Below are 16289 nucleotides of genomic sequence, written 5' to 3' on the forward strand. Positions count from 1 at the left end.
TCCTTACAAGAGGGCAGGGAAACTCATTCTGGAGTTCACAGTGCCAGGAAATAGAGCTGCTTCAGGCAAAAAAAAAAAAAAGAAAGGGTTTTCATTGATTCTTATTACAGCTAGCAAAGGCAAGCTCAAAGAAAATCAAGGTTCAGATTTCTCATAACTGTAGTTGGATTTGCAACAAAGAGAGCCTTTGGTCACTTCTCATATGTAGGCTGAAAAAGCAGCAGTGAGATTTTAGCCAGTGATTCTGACCCCAGGCTGACACCTCTGTGCCCAAGCTCTGAGCTCCTCAGGGAGGACGGCCTGGAATTGCTCCTGCACCAGCATTTCCACAATCTGCTCCTTTGTGTGAATATCAGGTCGCAGCCACTGTCCAGCAAGCTCCTGGAGATGTCTCAGGACATCCCTGGGCCCAGCTGCATCTTCATAGCGGAACTCCCGGAACCTCTGCCTGGAGGCTGCAGGGTTGAGAGGACTCCTTCGGGGCACGGTCTCCAGGTCGTCTTCAGAGTCTTCATCCAGGCTCTCTGGTGGACCCTGGACCTGGGGCGGCGCTATCAGGATGCCTTCTGGCTCCTCAGCCATCCCCTCACTTGGTGGTGACCTTATTTCATCATTCTGGACTTCTCCATCTCTTTGCATCTCTGCATACCCTTCAGTCTCCATCCTAGAACTCTGCAAAAGGATTTTTCAGACTCCTGCGCAGGTGCCCCTCGGAAGACCGGGTGAACGGGGGAAGGAGAGGAGCGAGACGCGAAGCCCCGCCACCAGCTCCAGGAAAAGGCCCACTCCAGTTTTCTTGCCTGGAGAATCGCTTGGACAGGGGAGCCTGGTGGGCTACAATCTATGGGGCTGCAAAAAGTCAAACATAAACTGAGCAATTAACGCTTACCCTGTTCAAGAGCTTTCTCTTTGCTTGGTGAAACCATTTTAAATTCCTTTTTAATCGCAGAAAAATGACGTTTCTCTCCCAATAATTGTTTTATCATAAGTACTTTTCTTGTGTCATCTACATTGGCAAAATAACTCCTCCAACCCCAAGAAAAAGGCATCATAAAATTTGATTTGAAGCAAATGGGTATTACATGGTCAGTCCCCTAGACAGTAAATCGATTTGTCTGATACTTTATTATTTTTTTCTATCTTCGTTTTTATTCCCTTAAAGGTAGCACCTTCATTTTTATTCCCTATTGGTAGATACTCAGCATATGCCAAATACAGAATTTTCTTTACTTGAAATTTAAAAATTGCATATTATATTGTGGGCTTTCCTGGTGGCTCAGACAGTAAAGAATCTGCCTGCAATGCAGGAGACTGAGGTTCAATCCATGGATCAGGAAGATCCCCTGGAGAAGGGAATGTCAACCCACTCCAGTATTCTTGCCTGGAGAATTCTGTGGACAGAGGAACCTGGCGGGCTACAGTCCATGGGGTCACAAAGAGTCAGACATGACTGAGTGACTAAAACTTCCACTTTCATTATATTGTATTCTGAAATGTTGCTTATACACTGAACATAGCATTGGATGGTGCTTTCCTAGAGGTGAATTTATCCTTTTCTAAATGTTTTCAACTTTGTGGTATCTTCCCATAATCAGGAAAGTATTCCTTATCAGCTGAAACTGTCTTGTGGTTTCCTGCCCGTCCTTGGGCCTTGGCTTCCTCTGTTTCAGGATCTGTGGTTTTAATCCAGCCCCCAATATTCTCTCTTCGGTTCAGTCTCCGTAAAAGCCCCTTCTTCCCTTCTCTTCTCCCCCTACAGAGTTCTGGATGTTAAATCTAAATCTACATTTGTGCAGTTGCATGACTTTTATCCTCTTAACCTTTGGCCTCAGTTTGAATATTGAAAACGCTTTTCTTTTTTCCTTTGGTCATCCAGAAACATATTTTGGAACCACCATCTTGTTTCCTTAAATCATTATTTTCATTACATTTAACTGAGTTTTTTTCCCACTAATATTCATAACAAGATTAAATACTTAAGGGAGGAACAATGTTTAAATTCACCAGCCAACAATTTGAAGTTCCTTTATTTTTCGAGAAGTCAGAATATTGGTATAATTCAAATATGTTCCTGCTAGAATAAGTTGGTCAAGTTGTAAATTTTTTTATTCAAATGTACTTGGTACTGTTTTTAGTAGTCATTTGCTTCCCAGTGGATTGTTTCTCTTTCCAGAACCTTTGCTAGAAGAAATTTACTGGAAGTTAGCAGTAGTGATTATTAAAAAAATAAGCTCTGTAATAGAATCTCTTAATAAAATGAACATTGAAAAATCAGTTGGTATAAAACACTGATTTAGATGTTAGAGAGTTCTAAGGAAGTAAAACCCGGCCCTTACTTTCCAAGACTAAAATCGCCAAAGCTGAAACTGGTAAATGTAAGAATATTACAGAATAATATATGGCAGCAAGATAGATACAGTTAATTGCCAGCTGTGTATAATAGCAAATGTTAGTTCCAATATTAGTTGAAATCACTTTGCATAAACTGTATACTTTCCTCACATTTTTAAAACATGTGACCTTGAAATCATTATCCATTTGTAAATAAAAGGCAATGAGGCAGAATGGAACAACCAGGATAATAGTGAAAATTAAAACGTTCTAATTTGAACATCAGCAACAAGAAACCATTTGGAACATGGTTATTACTAAACAAATTCATGAAGTATCCTAAAAACTGCTTTGTTCACCTGAGTTGTCAGAAGAAACACCTACATTGATATCATTCTAACATTGGGATGTAATGCTGCCATCCTGGGAAAAGAAATTGGTTCTTATTAATAAGTGACCTTAGCCTTGGGCTCCAGCAGTGTTCAGGAGCAGTGTAAAGACATATACATTCCACCCTTCCTCAGTGGAAGCCTGAAACACTATCTGCTGCTTTGAAAATGTGCCTGGCTAAAGCACTGTAGGAAGAAATTGCCTGTTTCACAGTTTCATTTGCTGTAGTCATGTGAAGCAACTAATTGCTTCTCCCACTTATTTTTAAGGAACTCTTCTAGCAAAATGCCCTTCCATTTGCCTCTGATGTAGTGAACTCTGTGTACGGGGATGTTAATTAACCATATATAAAACATTAAATCCACCGTCACCACCTGCCCATTTGTGTTTCAGGCATCCTGACAAAAACAAAGATCCTGGAGCAGAAGACAAGTTCATTCAAATTAGCAAGGCTTACGAGGTATTGTGTCAAACTTTGTGATGCATCTATTGGCTGTTGTAAAATTTATCTTAGATGATCAGTTTTGTAAAGTCCTCTTAGAAAGGGTATGTTCCCCATGCCCTTGACCCAGTCTAAGTAGTGGTAGAGACAACATTTTTGACCATATGCAATTTGTTGAAACCAGTGCCTACACACTCTGCTCTTAGAGAAACTGCCCTATTTTAAAGGCTTTAATTGGAATTTTAGAGTAACCCTGAATGTCTACTTCCTTATGTTACATGCTCAATTTGGCAGCACAGGAGATTCGGGTTTGATCCCTGGGTCGAGAAGATTCCCCTGGAAGAGGAAACAGCAACCCACTCCGGTATTCTTGCCTAGAGAATCCCATAGACAGAAGGTACCTCATGGGCTACAGTCCATGGGGTTGCAAAGAGTCGGACATGACTTAGTGACTGAGCACATAGGCATACTAGAAATTTACATTAAAGAAACATAGACCAGTTTGCCTGTATTTATTAAAGTGACTCAAGGTTACAAATACATTTAAACAGGAGGTTTTTAACAGTTTTCCAACATATCAGCTTAAGTAAGTTGATCTGGAATATGTAAGAAAGATAAGTCCATGGCTAGTCCATGGCTTCCTGATTTGTGTAAGGTAATGTTCTTCAACAAAAAGTGCTTAGCTCACGGAATGATGCTTCATCCTAAAATAGGTTCTTGAATTAGATTTCAAAGTTATTTCTCAGTAAGAGTCAGCTAACATACAATCACAGAATTCAACGCTATGGCTACTTTTTGGTGTTCACAACTTTTCATACATTCGTTTGAATGAATTATTCCAACTTAGATGATGTGACTAAGTCAACATTCTCATGGCTGAGCCATAATGGTCAAAGTTATATTAAATTTAAGACTTCCCTATCTATCCAGTGGTTGGATTTCATACTCTCACTACGAAGTGCCTGGGTTCGGTCTCTAGTCGGAGAACTATGATCCGACAAGCCCCACAGCACAGCGGAAAAAAAGTTTTCTGATTTATTGATGTGTTTAGTATTATGATAGCTCAGAATCTTTAAAGCCAAGATGAGCATGAGTAGCTAGCTACACAGTTGAAGTATTTTGGTCTTGAAATACTTAATTTTTCTATTAAGAGAAGAGTTTCACAGTATGTTGAGTGACTGCATTTAAAATATCAAATTGTGTTGTATCTTTACATTTATTTTCTTCCTTTATCTTCAGAGGTGTTTACAGGAAAGTCCTTTGCGTGGCCCTTCTTTTGCTGTTTTATTTTCTGGATTTCTTATTTTCTTCCCCTTTCTTTGTAGATTCTTTCCAATGAGGAAAAGAGATCACATTATGACCACTATGGAGATGCTGGGGAGAGCCAGGGCTACCAGAAGCAACAGCAGCAGCGAGAGTATCGCTTCCGCCACTTCCACGAGAATTTTTATTTCGACGAATCTTTCTTTCACTTCCCTTTTAATTCCGAACGGCGGGACTCAATTGATGAGAAGTATTTATTGCACTTTTCACACTATGTGAATGAAGTGGTTCCAGACAGCTTCAAGAAACCCTACCTCATTAAGATCACCTCAGACTGGTGCTTCAGCTGTATCCACATTGAGCCTGTCTGGAAAGAAGTAGTTCAAGAACTCGAAGGACTGGGTAAGAGCATTTGATTCCTTGGAAGACGTTTGTGTAAAAGAAGGTAACTTTTATGTCTCTTGAATTTCTTGGGTTATTGAAGAGAAGGAATGGTTAATGCGATTTCTCTTCACAAATTCATGTTTACTGGGGTTTTCTGGGGACACATTTTTAGAGGGGAAATGGGTAAGCCACTTTCATTCTGCATTACTAACTTGAAGTCTGTATAGTCTCCTGACATCTAGTTGAGGGCCTAATATAGAGGAGAAACTTAAAAATTATTGGTTGAACAGAGCAGCCCGCAAGTACCAGTCTTCATGCTGATAGGTTATCTTTATGGTATTTGTGAGTTCACTCTGTGTATTAATTTGCTGGGGCGGCCATAACAAAATACCGCAGACAGGGTGGCTGAAACAGCAAAAATTCATTTTCCCATAGTTCTCAAGGTTAAAAGTTCAAGATTGAGGTGTCAACAGGTTTGATGTCTTGTGAAGACTGTCTCATTGGTTTGCAGGTAGCCAGCTTCTCCCCGTGTGTTCACAGGGTTGTCCGTGTCTGTGTATTTGGGTCTGGTACCTCATGTTCTCTTTCTGTGACCCTGTGATTAGTCACTCAGTCGTGTCCAACTCTTTGCAACCTCATGGACTGCAGCCCATCAGGCTCCTCTGTCCATGGGATTCTCCAGGCAAGAATACTGGAGTGGGTTACCATGCCCTCCGCCAGGGGATCTTCCCAACCCAGGGATGGAGCTCAGGTCTCCCTCAAGCCCCATTTTAAGTCAGTTACCCCTTTAAAGGCCCCGTCTCCAAATATAATCACACTCAGAAGTACTGGGGATTAGAGGGTCAACATATACATTTTGGGGGCAAATAACTCCACCCGTAACAAATAATATTCTAATTGTCATAGGTTACCACTGTCCATCACAGGTTAGCCTTTCTTTTGTTCAGAGATATCACTTAGCTCCAGGAAAATTTTAGTTATCCATGGAGGGTATTTATTTTAATAACTTATAAAAATTGGAATTACTGAATTAAATGTGTGTCTGTTTTACAGGCATTAGCAGGCCTACTTATATTTATTTTTTTATTTTTGGCTGCACAGTATGGCTTGTGGGATCTTAGTTTCCCAACCAGGGATCGAACCCACAACCCCTGTATAGGAAACCCAGAGTCTTAACTACTGAACCACCAAGGAAGGCCCAGATCTTTTTTTTTTCTTTTTAACATTTATTTATTTGGCTGTGTTGGATCTTAATTGCAGCTCTTGGGCTTTTCATTCCAGCACAGAGGCTCCAGAGTGTGTAAGCTCAGTAGTTGCTGAGGTACTTACCGGTACTGCACACTTTTAGTTGCTCCATGCCATTTGAGATCTTAGTTCCCTGACCTGTGTCCCCTGCATTGGAAGGCAGATTCTTAACCACCAGGGAAGTCACTGGCACAGTGGTTCCCAGCCTTTTTGGCACCAGGGACTGGTTTTGTGGCAATTTTTCCCATAGACTGGGAGGGAAGAAGAGAGGATGGTTTCAGGATGATTCAAGGGCATTACATTTATTGTGCATTTTATTTCTATTATTATACATTGTGATATATAATGAAATAATCATACAACTCACCATAATGCAGAATCAGTGGGAGCCCTGAGCTTGTTTTCCTGCAACTAGATGATCCCATCTGGGGGTGATGGGAGAGCAGTGGGGAGCCATTGTAAATACAGATGAAGCTTTGCTTGCTTGCTCACACACTGCTCACCTCCTGCTGTGCGGCCTGGTTCCTGACAGGCCGCAAATCGGTACCGGTTCATACCGGTCCATGGCCTGGGGTTTGGAAACCCCTATTCTTGACTAACTAGAAAGGGGCTAACAACCAGAGGGGCTGAGAGGCCTGGGTTGCTCTGGAGAACATGCACCACTGAAAGTCACCATTCATTTATTCTAAAACAGAACATTTCAACCTGCTGTTCAGAGGCACTCAGGTGCTCAGATATGCCATAATGCTTTCCTGCGATGGAATCAAGAAGTTCTTAGAAGTTGAGGAACATGTGGTTTAGCACGTGGTCTCACATGTGATGGGCGGTCAGCAGATGTTTGCTGTGGTGCCTGATGAATAAATGAGGGGCCCAGGTTAGCTGTCAGATTGGACAGCTTTTTCATCACACAGCACGGTCACACTTTGTGCCATGCAGGGTGATGTGCTGGAAACCATTTAACCTCTTCAGTCCAGGAGCTGACCTTAAGATGCCATAGCAGGACGTAGACACTGGACCACTGCATAATTTAGAATGGTAATGCATGTACACCAAGGTCAGATCAGAGCCAACAGGTGAACTTACACGACATGAGACAGCATAGCACAGTGGTCACTGTCGTGACCCCATGCCTCGGAGTCAGATGCACCAGTTTTCAGATCACAGATGTGTCATTTATAACACTTTGTGTCCTTGGACAGATTACTTAGCCTCAGTTTCTTCAGCTCTGAAATGGAGTTATAATGTCAAACCAATAGGATTGTTATGAATATTAAATGAGAAAAGCATATATTATGTGCCTGATACATATTGAATACTTAATAAATGAACTTTAGAGAATTTTTGATTAACTGAGTTTTCTGGTTTACCAGCGTTAAGTTTTTGAAAGCACCTGTTTTGTAAATTCCTTTTAAAAAATCTTTTCTAAATGTTAGTTTTCTACAGCTCACAGACTATAAGGCACTGAGTTTTTCCTTATTTTTAGCTAAGTCTTGAATGATTAAAAGTTATGTACTCAGTCACTTAATCATGTCCACCTCTTCATGACCCCATGAACTGCAGCCTGCCACGCTCCTCTGCCCATGGGATTTTCCAGGCAAGAATACTGAAGTGGAGTGCCATTTCCTCCTCTAGGGGATCTTCCCAACCCAGGGACTGAACCTGTGTCTCTTGCGTCTTCTGCATGGGCAGGCTCGGATTCTTTATGACTAGTGCCACCTGACCGGACAGGAAGTGGAGGCGTAACATTCAGGCAAGAGGGAACAATGCAAGCAGGGAAACAAAGAGCCAGCAGTGAGGGGTGACTGAGTGCAGATGAGAGGGGAGAAAGCAGGAGGGGCAACCTGGGAGTCAGGTGGTAAGAAGCCTTCAAGTCCAGGCCAAGGAAGCTGGCCTTTACTCTGTAGTATGTAATAGCGCCAAGAATGGTCCTATCAGATCTGTGCTTTAGAAAGCTAACTGTTCAAGCTGCATGATAGACAAACTAAAGAAGGTGAGAATAGAGGCAGCAAGGTTACCAGTCCTGGCAAGGCAGCAACCATTGGCCTGAGCTTGGTCAGTGGGAACAGAGAGGGGAACGGGTATCGGATATTTCAAGGGAAGGATCATAGAAGGACCTGGCACCTGGGGACCATTTGAATGTAAGAACTGAGGAAAAGAGAGGGGGTCAAAATGGACTCTGCATTCTCACTTGAGCTACTGGGTGGGCAGAGGATACAGGGAAGAGTTGAATTGGGAGAAGTTGTTCTGAATAATGATTGCAGTTTGAACTACCAAGTGTGATGACGTGACACTAATAATATAAGCATAATAATCATAGCTTGTATTTATGGAAAGTTTACTGTAGGCCAAGCACTAATGTAAGTGTCAACTCATAAACAACTTTTTGAGGAGGTGCTGTTGTCATCTCTCTTTTATAGAGACTCAGCTCATTTTGGTACCTTTTCCAAGATCCCACAGTTGGTATATGGCAGAGCTGGGATTCAAACCCAGGAAGACTGGCTCTGTAATCCACACGGTGAACATGATGCTATGCTGCTTTTCAGTTCAGTTCAGTTCAGTCGCTCAGTCGTGTCCGACTCTTTGCGACCCCATGAATCGCAGCACGCCAGGCCTCCCTGTCCATCACCAACTCCCAGAGTTTACCCAAACTCATGTCCATGGAGTTGGTGATGCCATCCAGCCATCTCATCCTCTGTCGTCCCCATCTCCTCCTGCCCTCAATCCTTCCCAGCATCAGGGTCTTTTCCAATGAGTCAACTCTTCGCATGCGGTGGCCAAAGTATTGGAGTTTCAGCTTCAACATCAGTCCTTCCAATGAACACCCAGGACTGATCTCCTTTAGGATGGACTGGTTGGATCTCCTTGCAGTCCAAGGGACTCTCAAGTCTTCTCCAATACCACAGTTCAAAAGCATCGATTCTTCGGCACTCAGCTTTCTTTCACAGTCCAACTCTCACATCCACACATGACTACTGGAAAAACCATAGCCTTGACTAGACGGACCTTTGTTGGCAAAGTAATGTCTCTGCTTTTTAATATGCTATTTAGGTTGGTCATAACTTTCCTGCCAAGGAGTAAGCGTCTTTTAATTTCATGGCTGCAATCACCATCTGCAGTGATTTTGGAGCCCAAAAAAATAAAATCTGACACTGTTTCCACTGTTTCCCCATCTATTTCCCATGAAGTGATGGGACCAGATGCCATGATCTTAGTTTTCTGAATGTTGAGCTTTGAGCCAACTTTTTCACTCTTCTCTTTCACTTTCATCAAGAGGCTTTTTAGTTCCTCTTAACTTTCTGCCATAAGGGTGGTATCATCTGCATATCTGAGGTTATTGATATTTCTCCCGGCAATCTTGATTCCAGCTTGTGCTTCTTCCTGCCCAGCGTTTCTCATGATGTACTCTGCATATAAGTTAAATAAGCACGGTGACAATATACAGCCTTGATGGACTCCTTTTCCTATTTGGAACGAGTCTGTTGTTCCATGTCCATTTCTAACTGTTGCTTTCTGACCTGCATACAGGTTTCTCAAGAGACAGGCCAGGTGGTCTGGTATTCCCATCTCTAAGAATTTTCCACAGTTTATTGTGATCTACAGAGTCAAAGGCTTTGGCTACTGCTTTTCAGGATCCTTAAATCTGTGATGATTGAAGGTCTTGCCATCCTTTGGGATTGTTGTGCTCTATATTCCTAATTAAAAATTAGAATATTTTAAATCATGAAATTACAAAACGCTTGCTTCTTGGAAGGAAGGCTACAACAAACCTAGACAGCATATTAAAAAGCAGAGACATCACTTTGCCAACAAAGGTCCATATAGTCAAAAGCTATAGTTTTTCCAGTAGTCATGTACGTATGTGAGAGTTGAAATATAAAGAAGGCTGAGCACCAAAGAATTGATGCTTTTAAATTGTGATACTGGAGAAGACTCCTGAGAGTCCTTTGGACAGTTTAGAGATCAAATGAGTCAGTCCTGAAAGAAATCAACCCTGAATATTCATTGAAAGCTTAATGGTAAAACTGAAGCTCCAGTACTTTGGCCACCTGATGGGAAGAGCCAACTCATTGGAAAAGACCCTAATGTGGGGAAAGATTGAAGGCAAAAGAAAAAGGGGGTGGCAGAGGATAAGATGGTTAGATAGCATCACTGACTCAATGGACATGAATTTGAGCAAACTTCAGGAGATTGTGGAGGATAGCGTGCTGTAGTCCATGGGTTGCAAAGAGTCAGACATGACTTAGCAACTGAACAACAAATAATCCTAATAAGTCAGGACTCAAAATGACAAGGATGGAAGAAGATGGATTTGGATTCATAGAAGTAATGTTTAAAGAGTATTTAATCTGTTCCCACACTTCACCTCCCAAGTCCCCTAGAAAGCAGGTTTTGACTAAATGTATTAGATCAGTTTAGTTTTCCTCTTTGGAACATTGAGATTCATTGCAGATTCCTAACACTCAAGTTCCACTTGGTTACAGTTGGATTATACTGACATGAGATCCTGACAATATCCATGGCCACTCCCTGTCCAAGCAAGGCAGTGTTATCCTTTAAGACAGTTACTGTAGAAAATGTTTCTATTCTAAGTTGACAGAAAAAGCAGACAGTCTTAAAGATTAACTGTGGTCTAAGGAAGCCTGGACATTATCTCAAAATAACATAAAATGCCTGAATTGCAGTAAATGAAGGAAATGGAACAGTTCCACCCAGAGAAGAACTGTTGTAGCTATTTAGGTGGAATCTACAGTCATGCCGTTTGATAATAACTAGTGTGCAAAAGCAGACCACGTTTATAGACAGCCATGCTGTGGAGGAGGGCCCAGAAATAGTCAGCTCTGCCCTTGACCTTGAGGAGCTTACTTTTACTGGGAAGAGAAAATAGATACCCAAGAAATTCACACCAGCCTCACACGTGCAAGTAGAGAATAGTATGGTACTATCGGAGTAAGTAGAAAATGATAAGGAATTTCATTCCATGTTCTCACTTAAGACATTTGTCTTGGGAATTTCCTGGCGGCATTTGTCTTGGGAATTCCCTGGCGGTTCAGTGGTTAGGACTTGGTACTTTCACTGCCAAGGCCCAGGTTCAATCCCTGGCCAGGGAACTAAGATCCTGCAAGCCACATGGCACAGCCAAAAAAAACCTGTTTTCTTAATGGACCAAGTACTATATTACACTAATAAGTCTTTTTGTTTGCTTGTTTTGTTTTTTAGCATTTTGCTAAATACTTTGGATTGTCTTTATTCCCAGAGTAACCCAATGAAAGAGAGACTATGATTATGCCTATTTTACAGATGAGGAAAGTGAAGCTCAGGAAGGTTAAGGAACAAGTGAGGTCACACTGTTCATAACCCACAGTGTTAAGGTATGGACCCAAAACTCTAACCCCAGAGTTCACTCTTAACCACTGTGGTGCACTGCTCAGAAATAAGTAAAACCTACTCCTCACACCCAGGAAGTGCACGTAAGAGACAGACCTGAATCACTGTGCCTTACACAGTGCCCCCTGGGAGGTGCCGACAGTTACCAGGGTGTCAAGGAGAAATCAGATATCATTTTAGGGAAACCCAATTTGGATGATCATGCAGTATTTATCCACCATGAGACTTTTTATTTTAAAAGAAAGAATAATTTCTCTCTTTCAAGGAGTTATTCCTAAAAATAGCTAAGTGTATGACAACTTCTTTTGTGTAGGAAAAGGGTCTGCTTAGATACTGGTTAAAGTTTGTTTTTATTTTCTCCTACTGAAACTCCATGTTCTTGATTTTGTGTTGTTTCACATCATTTTGCATCTTAGTCATTTATTGACAGATTTGTGTTCAGCCAGATTTGAGTGTCGTGTTCTTCCAGTTGGCTCTATACCATCCCTTTAGGCATATGGAAAAGTTGAAGGATGAATATCTGTATGCAAGAGAGAGGGAGAGGAGAGAATTTCCCTAAAAGATGGGATACATATTTAAGATGGCATAATGAAAGCAAATATAATTTGATGCCTCAAAGTAGAGATCTTTAGTACTTTACAAAAAAAACACTCTCTTACAAACTCAAAAAGAGGAGAAAGTATATTTTTAATTCCCCAGGATCTGCAAATTAGCCAGAAACATTGATCCATAGAAAAACCAAATGATTCTGAAAAAAAGTCACATACGCTTTGCCTTTCTTTTAAATTTGCAACTCGAATTTGTCTAGAGACTGATGCGTCCTTGTCATCCAGCCAGGTTATACTGACTCAAGATAAGAATAGATGAGCTGTACTTCTGTTGGCCCAGCTGAGCTTGCTTTATGAACCCAGAACTTTGGAGTGTAGAGAGTTTGAAGGCAAGAGGAGGAGTCATAAAAACTGTGTTGTGCACTGTGATTCAGAGACCCTAAGTCACCACCAGTCATCACAGTCATTTCCCAGCCTGAATCTCAGGGAGAAAACAGTGCTGCTGACTTTTCTGAATCTCCTTCCCAGCTTGGCTGGAAAGCGAGGGAAGGATTAGGGTCTGGACTTCAGAGAATTTTGGAGTTCCTGTTATATTCTTAAATATCTTTTCAGGAGGAAAAATGCTACAACTTTAAATATCATATGTGTATCATTCTTTATTCTAGTCTAATTTATGTGATAATTAATCTATAGGAAAGAAGTAGCATTCTTCCAGAGTTTAGAAATGGGACGATAATATTAAGAATCGAAGTGCTTTGTAGAAATAATCCAAAGAAATAGCCTTTGTAGGCTGAGAAAAGCTACAGTGAAGGTGATGTAGATAATTCCAAGAACTCAGTGGTAATTTTAAGTAAGAGAAATGAAGCCGATCACTTGTATTCTGTTTTAACCAGAGAAAAGCTATATTGATGGGAGTATAGGAACGTTGTGGGGAAGATGACATAAAGAGTGAGAGTGTGACATGGTTTATCCCACTCTGCGTAAGGGAGAGAGTTTTGTGGAGGTTATAATTCCACTCACATGAGAGACAGTCTCTAGATCAGGCTTCACATGCTCTAGATGAAATAATAACTTGATAATAATAGTTGTAATTAATAGGCACCTGCAATATTCCAGGCTCTGGGCTAGGTTCTTTTTTATATTGCTTTAACCAAAAAGTTTGTTTGGGTTTCCCATAACATCTTGTAGAAAAACCAAAATGAACTGTTTGGCCAACCCTGTGTGTCATTTAATCCTCACAACAGTTTATCTTCATTATTCAAAGAAGGAAACTGAGGCTCAGAGACATTAAATGACTTGCCTAAGACTGCACACCTAATGGATAGCAGAGCTGGGATTTGAATCTGGTTCTGCCTTTGAATGCTTTATTCATTTACTTGTTTTTAAAAAATTGAATGACTACTAAGTGCCAGGAACTATTTCAGATACTAAGAATTATAAAGCAGTAAACAAAATGCCCCAAGCCCCTACATTCATAGAGCTTATATTCTAGTGAAGAGAGACAAAGAAACAAACAAAATATACAATCTGTCAGCTGGTTGGTAGAGTATGATTTAAAAAAGGCTGGGCTCTAGGGAATGCCAGGGTGAGAGTCTTCAGTTTTAAATCAGGAAGCAATAAGACTTCCCTGGTGGTCCAGTGTAGTGGTTAAGACTCCTTGCTTCCACTGTAGGGAACATGGATTTGATTCCTAGTTGGGAAACTAAGATCCCACATGCTTCACGATGCAGCCAAAAAAAAATCCAGCAGAAGAGGAAGATCTCATTGAGCAGGCATCCTGCAGGGGCTGAAAGAATGAGCTTCGGGAATATCAGAGGGGAGAGTGGGGTGAACAGCAGTCTCAAAAGAGCTCTTCAGTTTCCTTTGCTCTCCCAAGACTGCCTGCATCTCTTGTCCTGATTCTGGGCCCACCAGCCACCATTCTGATTACTGATTCTAGTCCCAAAGTCTGGTAGGGAGCCCCTCTGAATGATTACTGGAAAGGCATATTCTCCAGAATCAGTTTAATATGGTGGCTTCTGGCCTATATAGCAGTCCCTGGTAAGGTCATTGGTGGTGAGTCCATCTCTAAGAATTTGATCCCTCCACCATTCAGAACCTAATGGTAGAACCTACTGGAGACAGGAAGGAACCAGGCTTTGCAGTCAGCTGCAGGTCAGCTTTGAACCAGGGTTCAAATCTTGGTCCTACTGTACACTAACTGTGATTCAGGAAGGTTTCCTCAGCCTCCAAGTGCCAGCTTGCTCATCCATGAAGATGACAATACTTGCCACTCAGGGTGTGCTGGTGTCAACAGTGATAACATCTTTAAAGCTGTAGGCATGCTGCCTAACTTGGAAAGGGCTCAAGACATGCCAAGTAGGCTGAAGGGAATCCTGCATGTGGGGAGAGCAGTTTTCAACATGGGAGCGGCTCAGTCTCATTGAGAAGGATTTGCAGCTGGTGAAGGAGTCAACCACTCAGATGTCCGGAGATGTGCCCTCCAGGCAGAAGGACCAGCCAGCGCTGAAGCCAAAGGCAGGAACCTGCCAGTGTGTTTCAAAAAGAGCAGGGACACTAGGGGCTGGACTAAGTGAGCGTGAGGAGTGGGAGAGGAAGGGGGCCAACGGCCAAATCACAGAGGGTCTTGTCAGCCTTGGTGAAGACTGACTTTTATTCTGAGTGAAGTGGGGAATCTGCAAAATTTGGGCAGAGGAGTGACATGATCTGTTGTTTATGTCTTAGAAGGGACCGTCTGGCCACCATACTGAGGACAGACAGTGTGGGGGGACCAGGAGAAACAAGACACCTTTGAGGAGGTTATTACGGCAGCTTGGGAGAGAGAGAGAAAGATGACTGAGAGACAGGGTGCAGTGCAAGTAGAGAAAAACGGTTGAATTCCTACTGTGTTTTGAAGACAGAACCAATTGGACTTGCTGACAGACTGGATGTGGGGTGTGAGAGATGAGAGGAGTCAAAGATGACTCTTAAGACAAAAGTCCTGAGTAATAGGAAGGAGCCACCATCCATGGAAATGGTGAAAGCCTGGGTGGAACAGGTTTGAGAAAGAAGATAAGGATTTGTTTTTGAAACTTAGAAGTCTGTTAGACATGCCGGGGAAAAAAGAATATTTACTGGCCATTAACATTTAATGTATCTCCAATGTTTAGCAAAGGATCTAGCCCTCCAAATATGTTGTTTGAATGAAAGATAAGAAAAGTTATTCAAACACTAAGTGAAATAGGTATCAGATGATCCCATTTTTTTTTTATGTGTATACAAACACACATATACACATATTTGTACAAGAAAAGATACAAACAGATACCAAAATATTAACAGTAGTTATATGGGATATGGCCGAGTGATTTCAACCTAGTCTCTCTCTTTGAAAATGTGTATAACATCTCTATAAAATAAAAGGAGGACATGCTCTGAAGAGTGAGAAGACTGATTCTAGCTTATCAACAAATCCTAGGGTTTTTTCAACCATTGCCAAGTCGATGAACCCTTGAATTGTTTACAGATGGTGTCCTTCATGAATAGGACCACTGTGGACAGGTTGTTCTTTTCTTTTGAAGTATTTCTTCTTGATCTACTCCCAAAATTAGAAACAACAGACTAAAAGATAAAAAGATTTGTAGCTCTTCTTAAGCATTGCCAGATGGCTTTGCAGAAAAATTGAACCAATTTAGAATTCCGACAGTGAAAGGATGCTAGACAGTCTGTCGGGAAAGATATCCCCTCCTACTAAGTCAGGATTTCAGTTTCACACCAGAAAATTACTTGGCAACACTTTTTCACCTGCCACAGGGGCATAAAAGGGCTTCATGAAGGTCTTTCATATTTTTCAGGCGTAGGAATTGGCGTAGTCCACGCTGGGTACGAGCGACGCCTGGCCCATCACCTGGGAGCACACAGCACACCCTCGATCCTAGGAATCATAAATGGGAAGATCTCCTTCTTCCACAATGCAGTTGTCCGTGAGAACCTGCGGCAGTTTGTAGAGAGTCTGCTTCCAGGGAACTTGGTGGAGAAAGTAAGTATGTGGCTTAGAAGTAGTTTAAGAGCACCTAGGATTGCTGGTTGCTCTGAACTCAACCCGTGGTCATCCTCAGACCTGAGTTTCATTTTGAGCAGGACAAGACACAAATCAGATAATTGCTCAGACTAAATCATTTAAATGAAGTCTTCTAGAGGCTGAAAATTGAAATAGGTGAAGTAGAGAGACTGAAAGGATTATCCCTGTTAAAACCATTGGCAAGACTGATGCTGTCATAGGAAGTGAAGTCACTCAGTCGTATCCGACTCTGCAAACCCAT

General features: G+C 41.7%; 2 protein-coding genes and 1 non-coding gene across 22 annotated transcripts in view; 2 read left to right on the forward strand and 1 right to left on the reverse strand.

Moving 5' to 3' along the window:
* Positions 1–16289, forward strand: part of DNAJC16 (DnaJ heat shock protein family (Hsp40) member C16) — a 51539-nt gene that overhangs the window by 7133 nt on the left and 28117 nt on the right. For 17 of the 20 annotated variants that reach the window (XR_014053141.1, XR_014053140.1, XR_014053142.1 and 14 more), the window contains 3 exons: positions 3115–3181; positions 4489–4828; positions 15822–16006. Coding sequence is in view for 16 of the 20 variants with exons in the window: in XM_081488075.1 (XP_081344201.1) it covers positions 3115–3181; positions 4489–4828; positions 15822–16006 (592 nt within the window). In the remaining 4 variants the exon portion in view is untranslated. The remainder of the gene's footprint in view (positions 1–3114; positions 3182–4488; positions 4829–15821; positions 16007–16289) is intronic. The other 3 variants (XM_081488081.1, XM_081488080.1, XM_081488079.1) reach the window with 1 other exon arrangement.
* LOC145505598 (SCAN domain-containing protein 1-like) lies at positions 134–755 on the reverse strand. The gene has a single exon (XM_081488095.1). It carries the CDS (start codon positions 661–663, stop codon positions 232–234), a length of 432 nt encoding a protein of 143 aa, XP_081344221.1. The 5' UTR covers positions 664–755; the 3' UTR covers positions 134–231.
* Positions 11092–11163, forward strand: TRNAE-UUC (transfer RNA glutamic acid (anticodon UUC)). The gene has a single exon. It is a non-coding gene; the product is annotated as a tRNA-Glu (tRNA).

This window comes from Giraffa tippelskirchi, chromosome 5 (assembly GCF_054371585.1).
Source record: "Giraffa tippelskirchi isolate mGirTip1 chromosome 5, T2T-mGirTip1v1.2.pri, whole genome shotgun sequence".
NCBI lineage: Eukaryota > Metazoa > Chordata > Mammalia > Artiodactyla > Giraffidae > Giraffa > Giraffa tippelskirchi.

Excerpts from the sequence above, each read along its gene's own strand:
- LOC145505598 (XM_081488095.1), bottom strand. The coding sequence starts at position 663 with ATGGAGACTGAAGGGTATGCAGAGATGCAAAGAGATGGAGAAGTCCAG.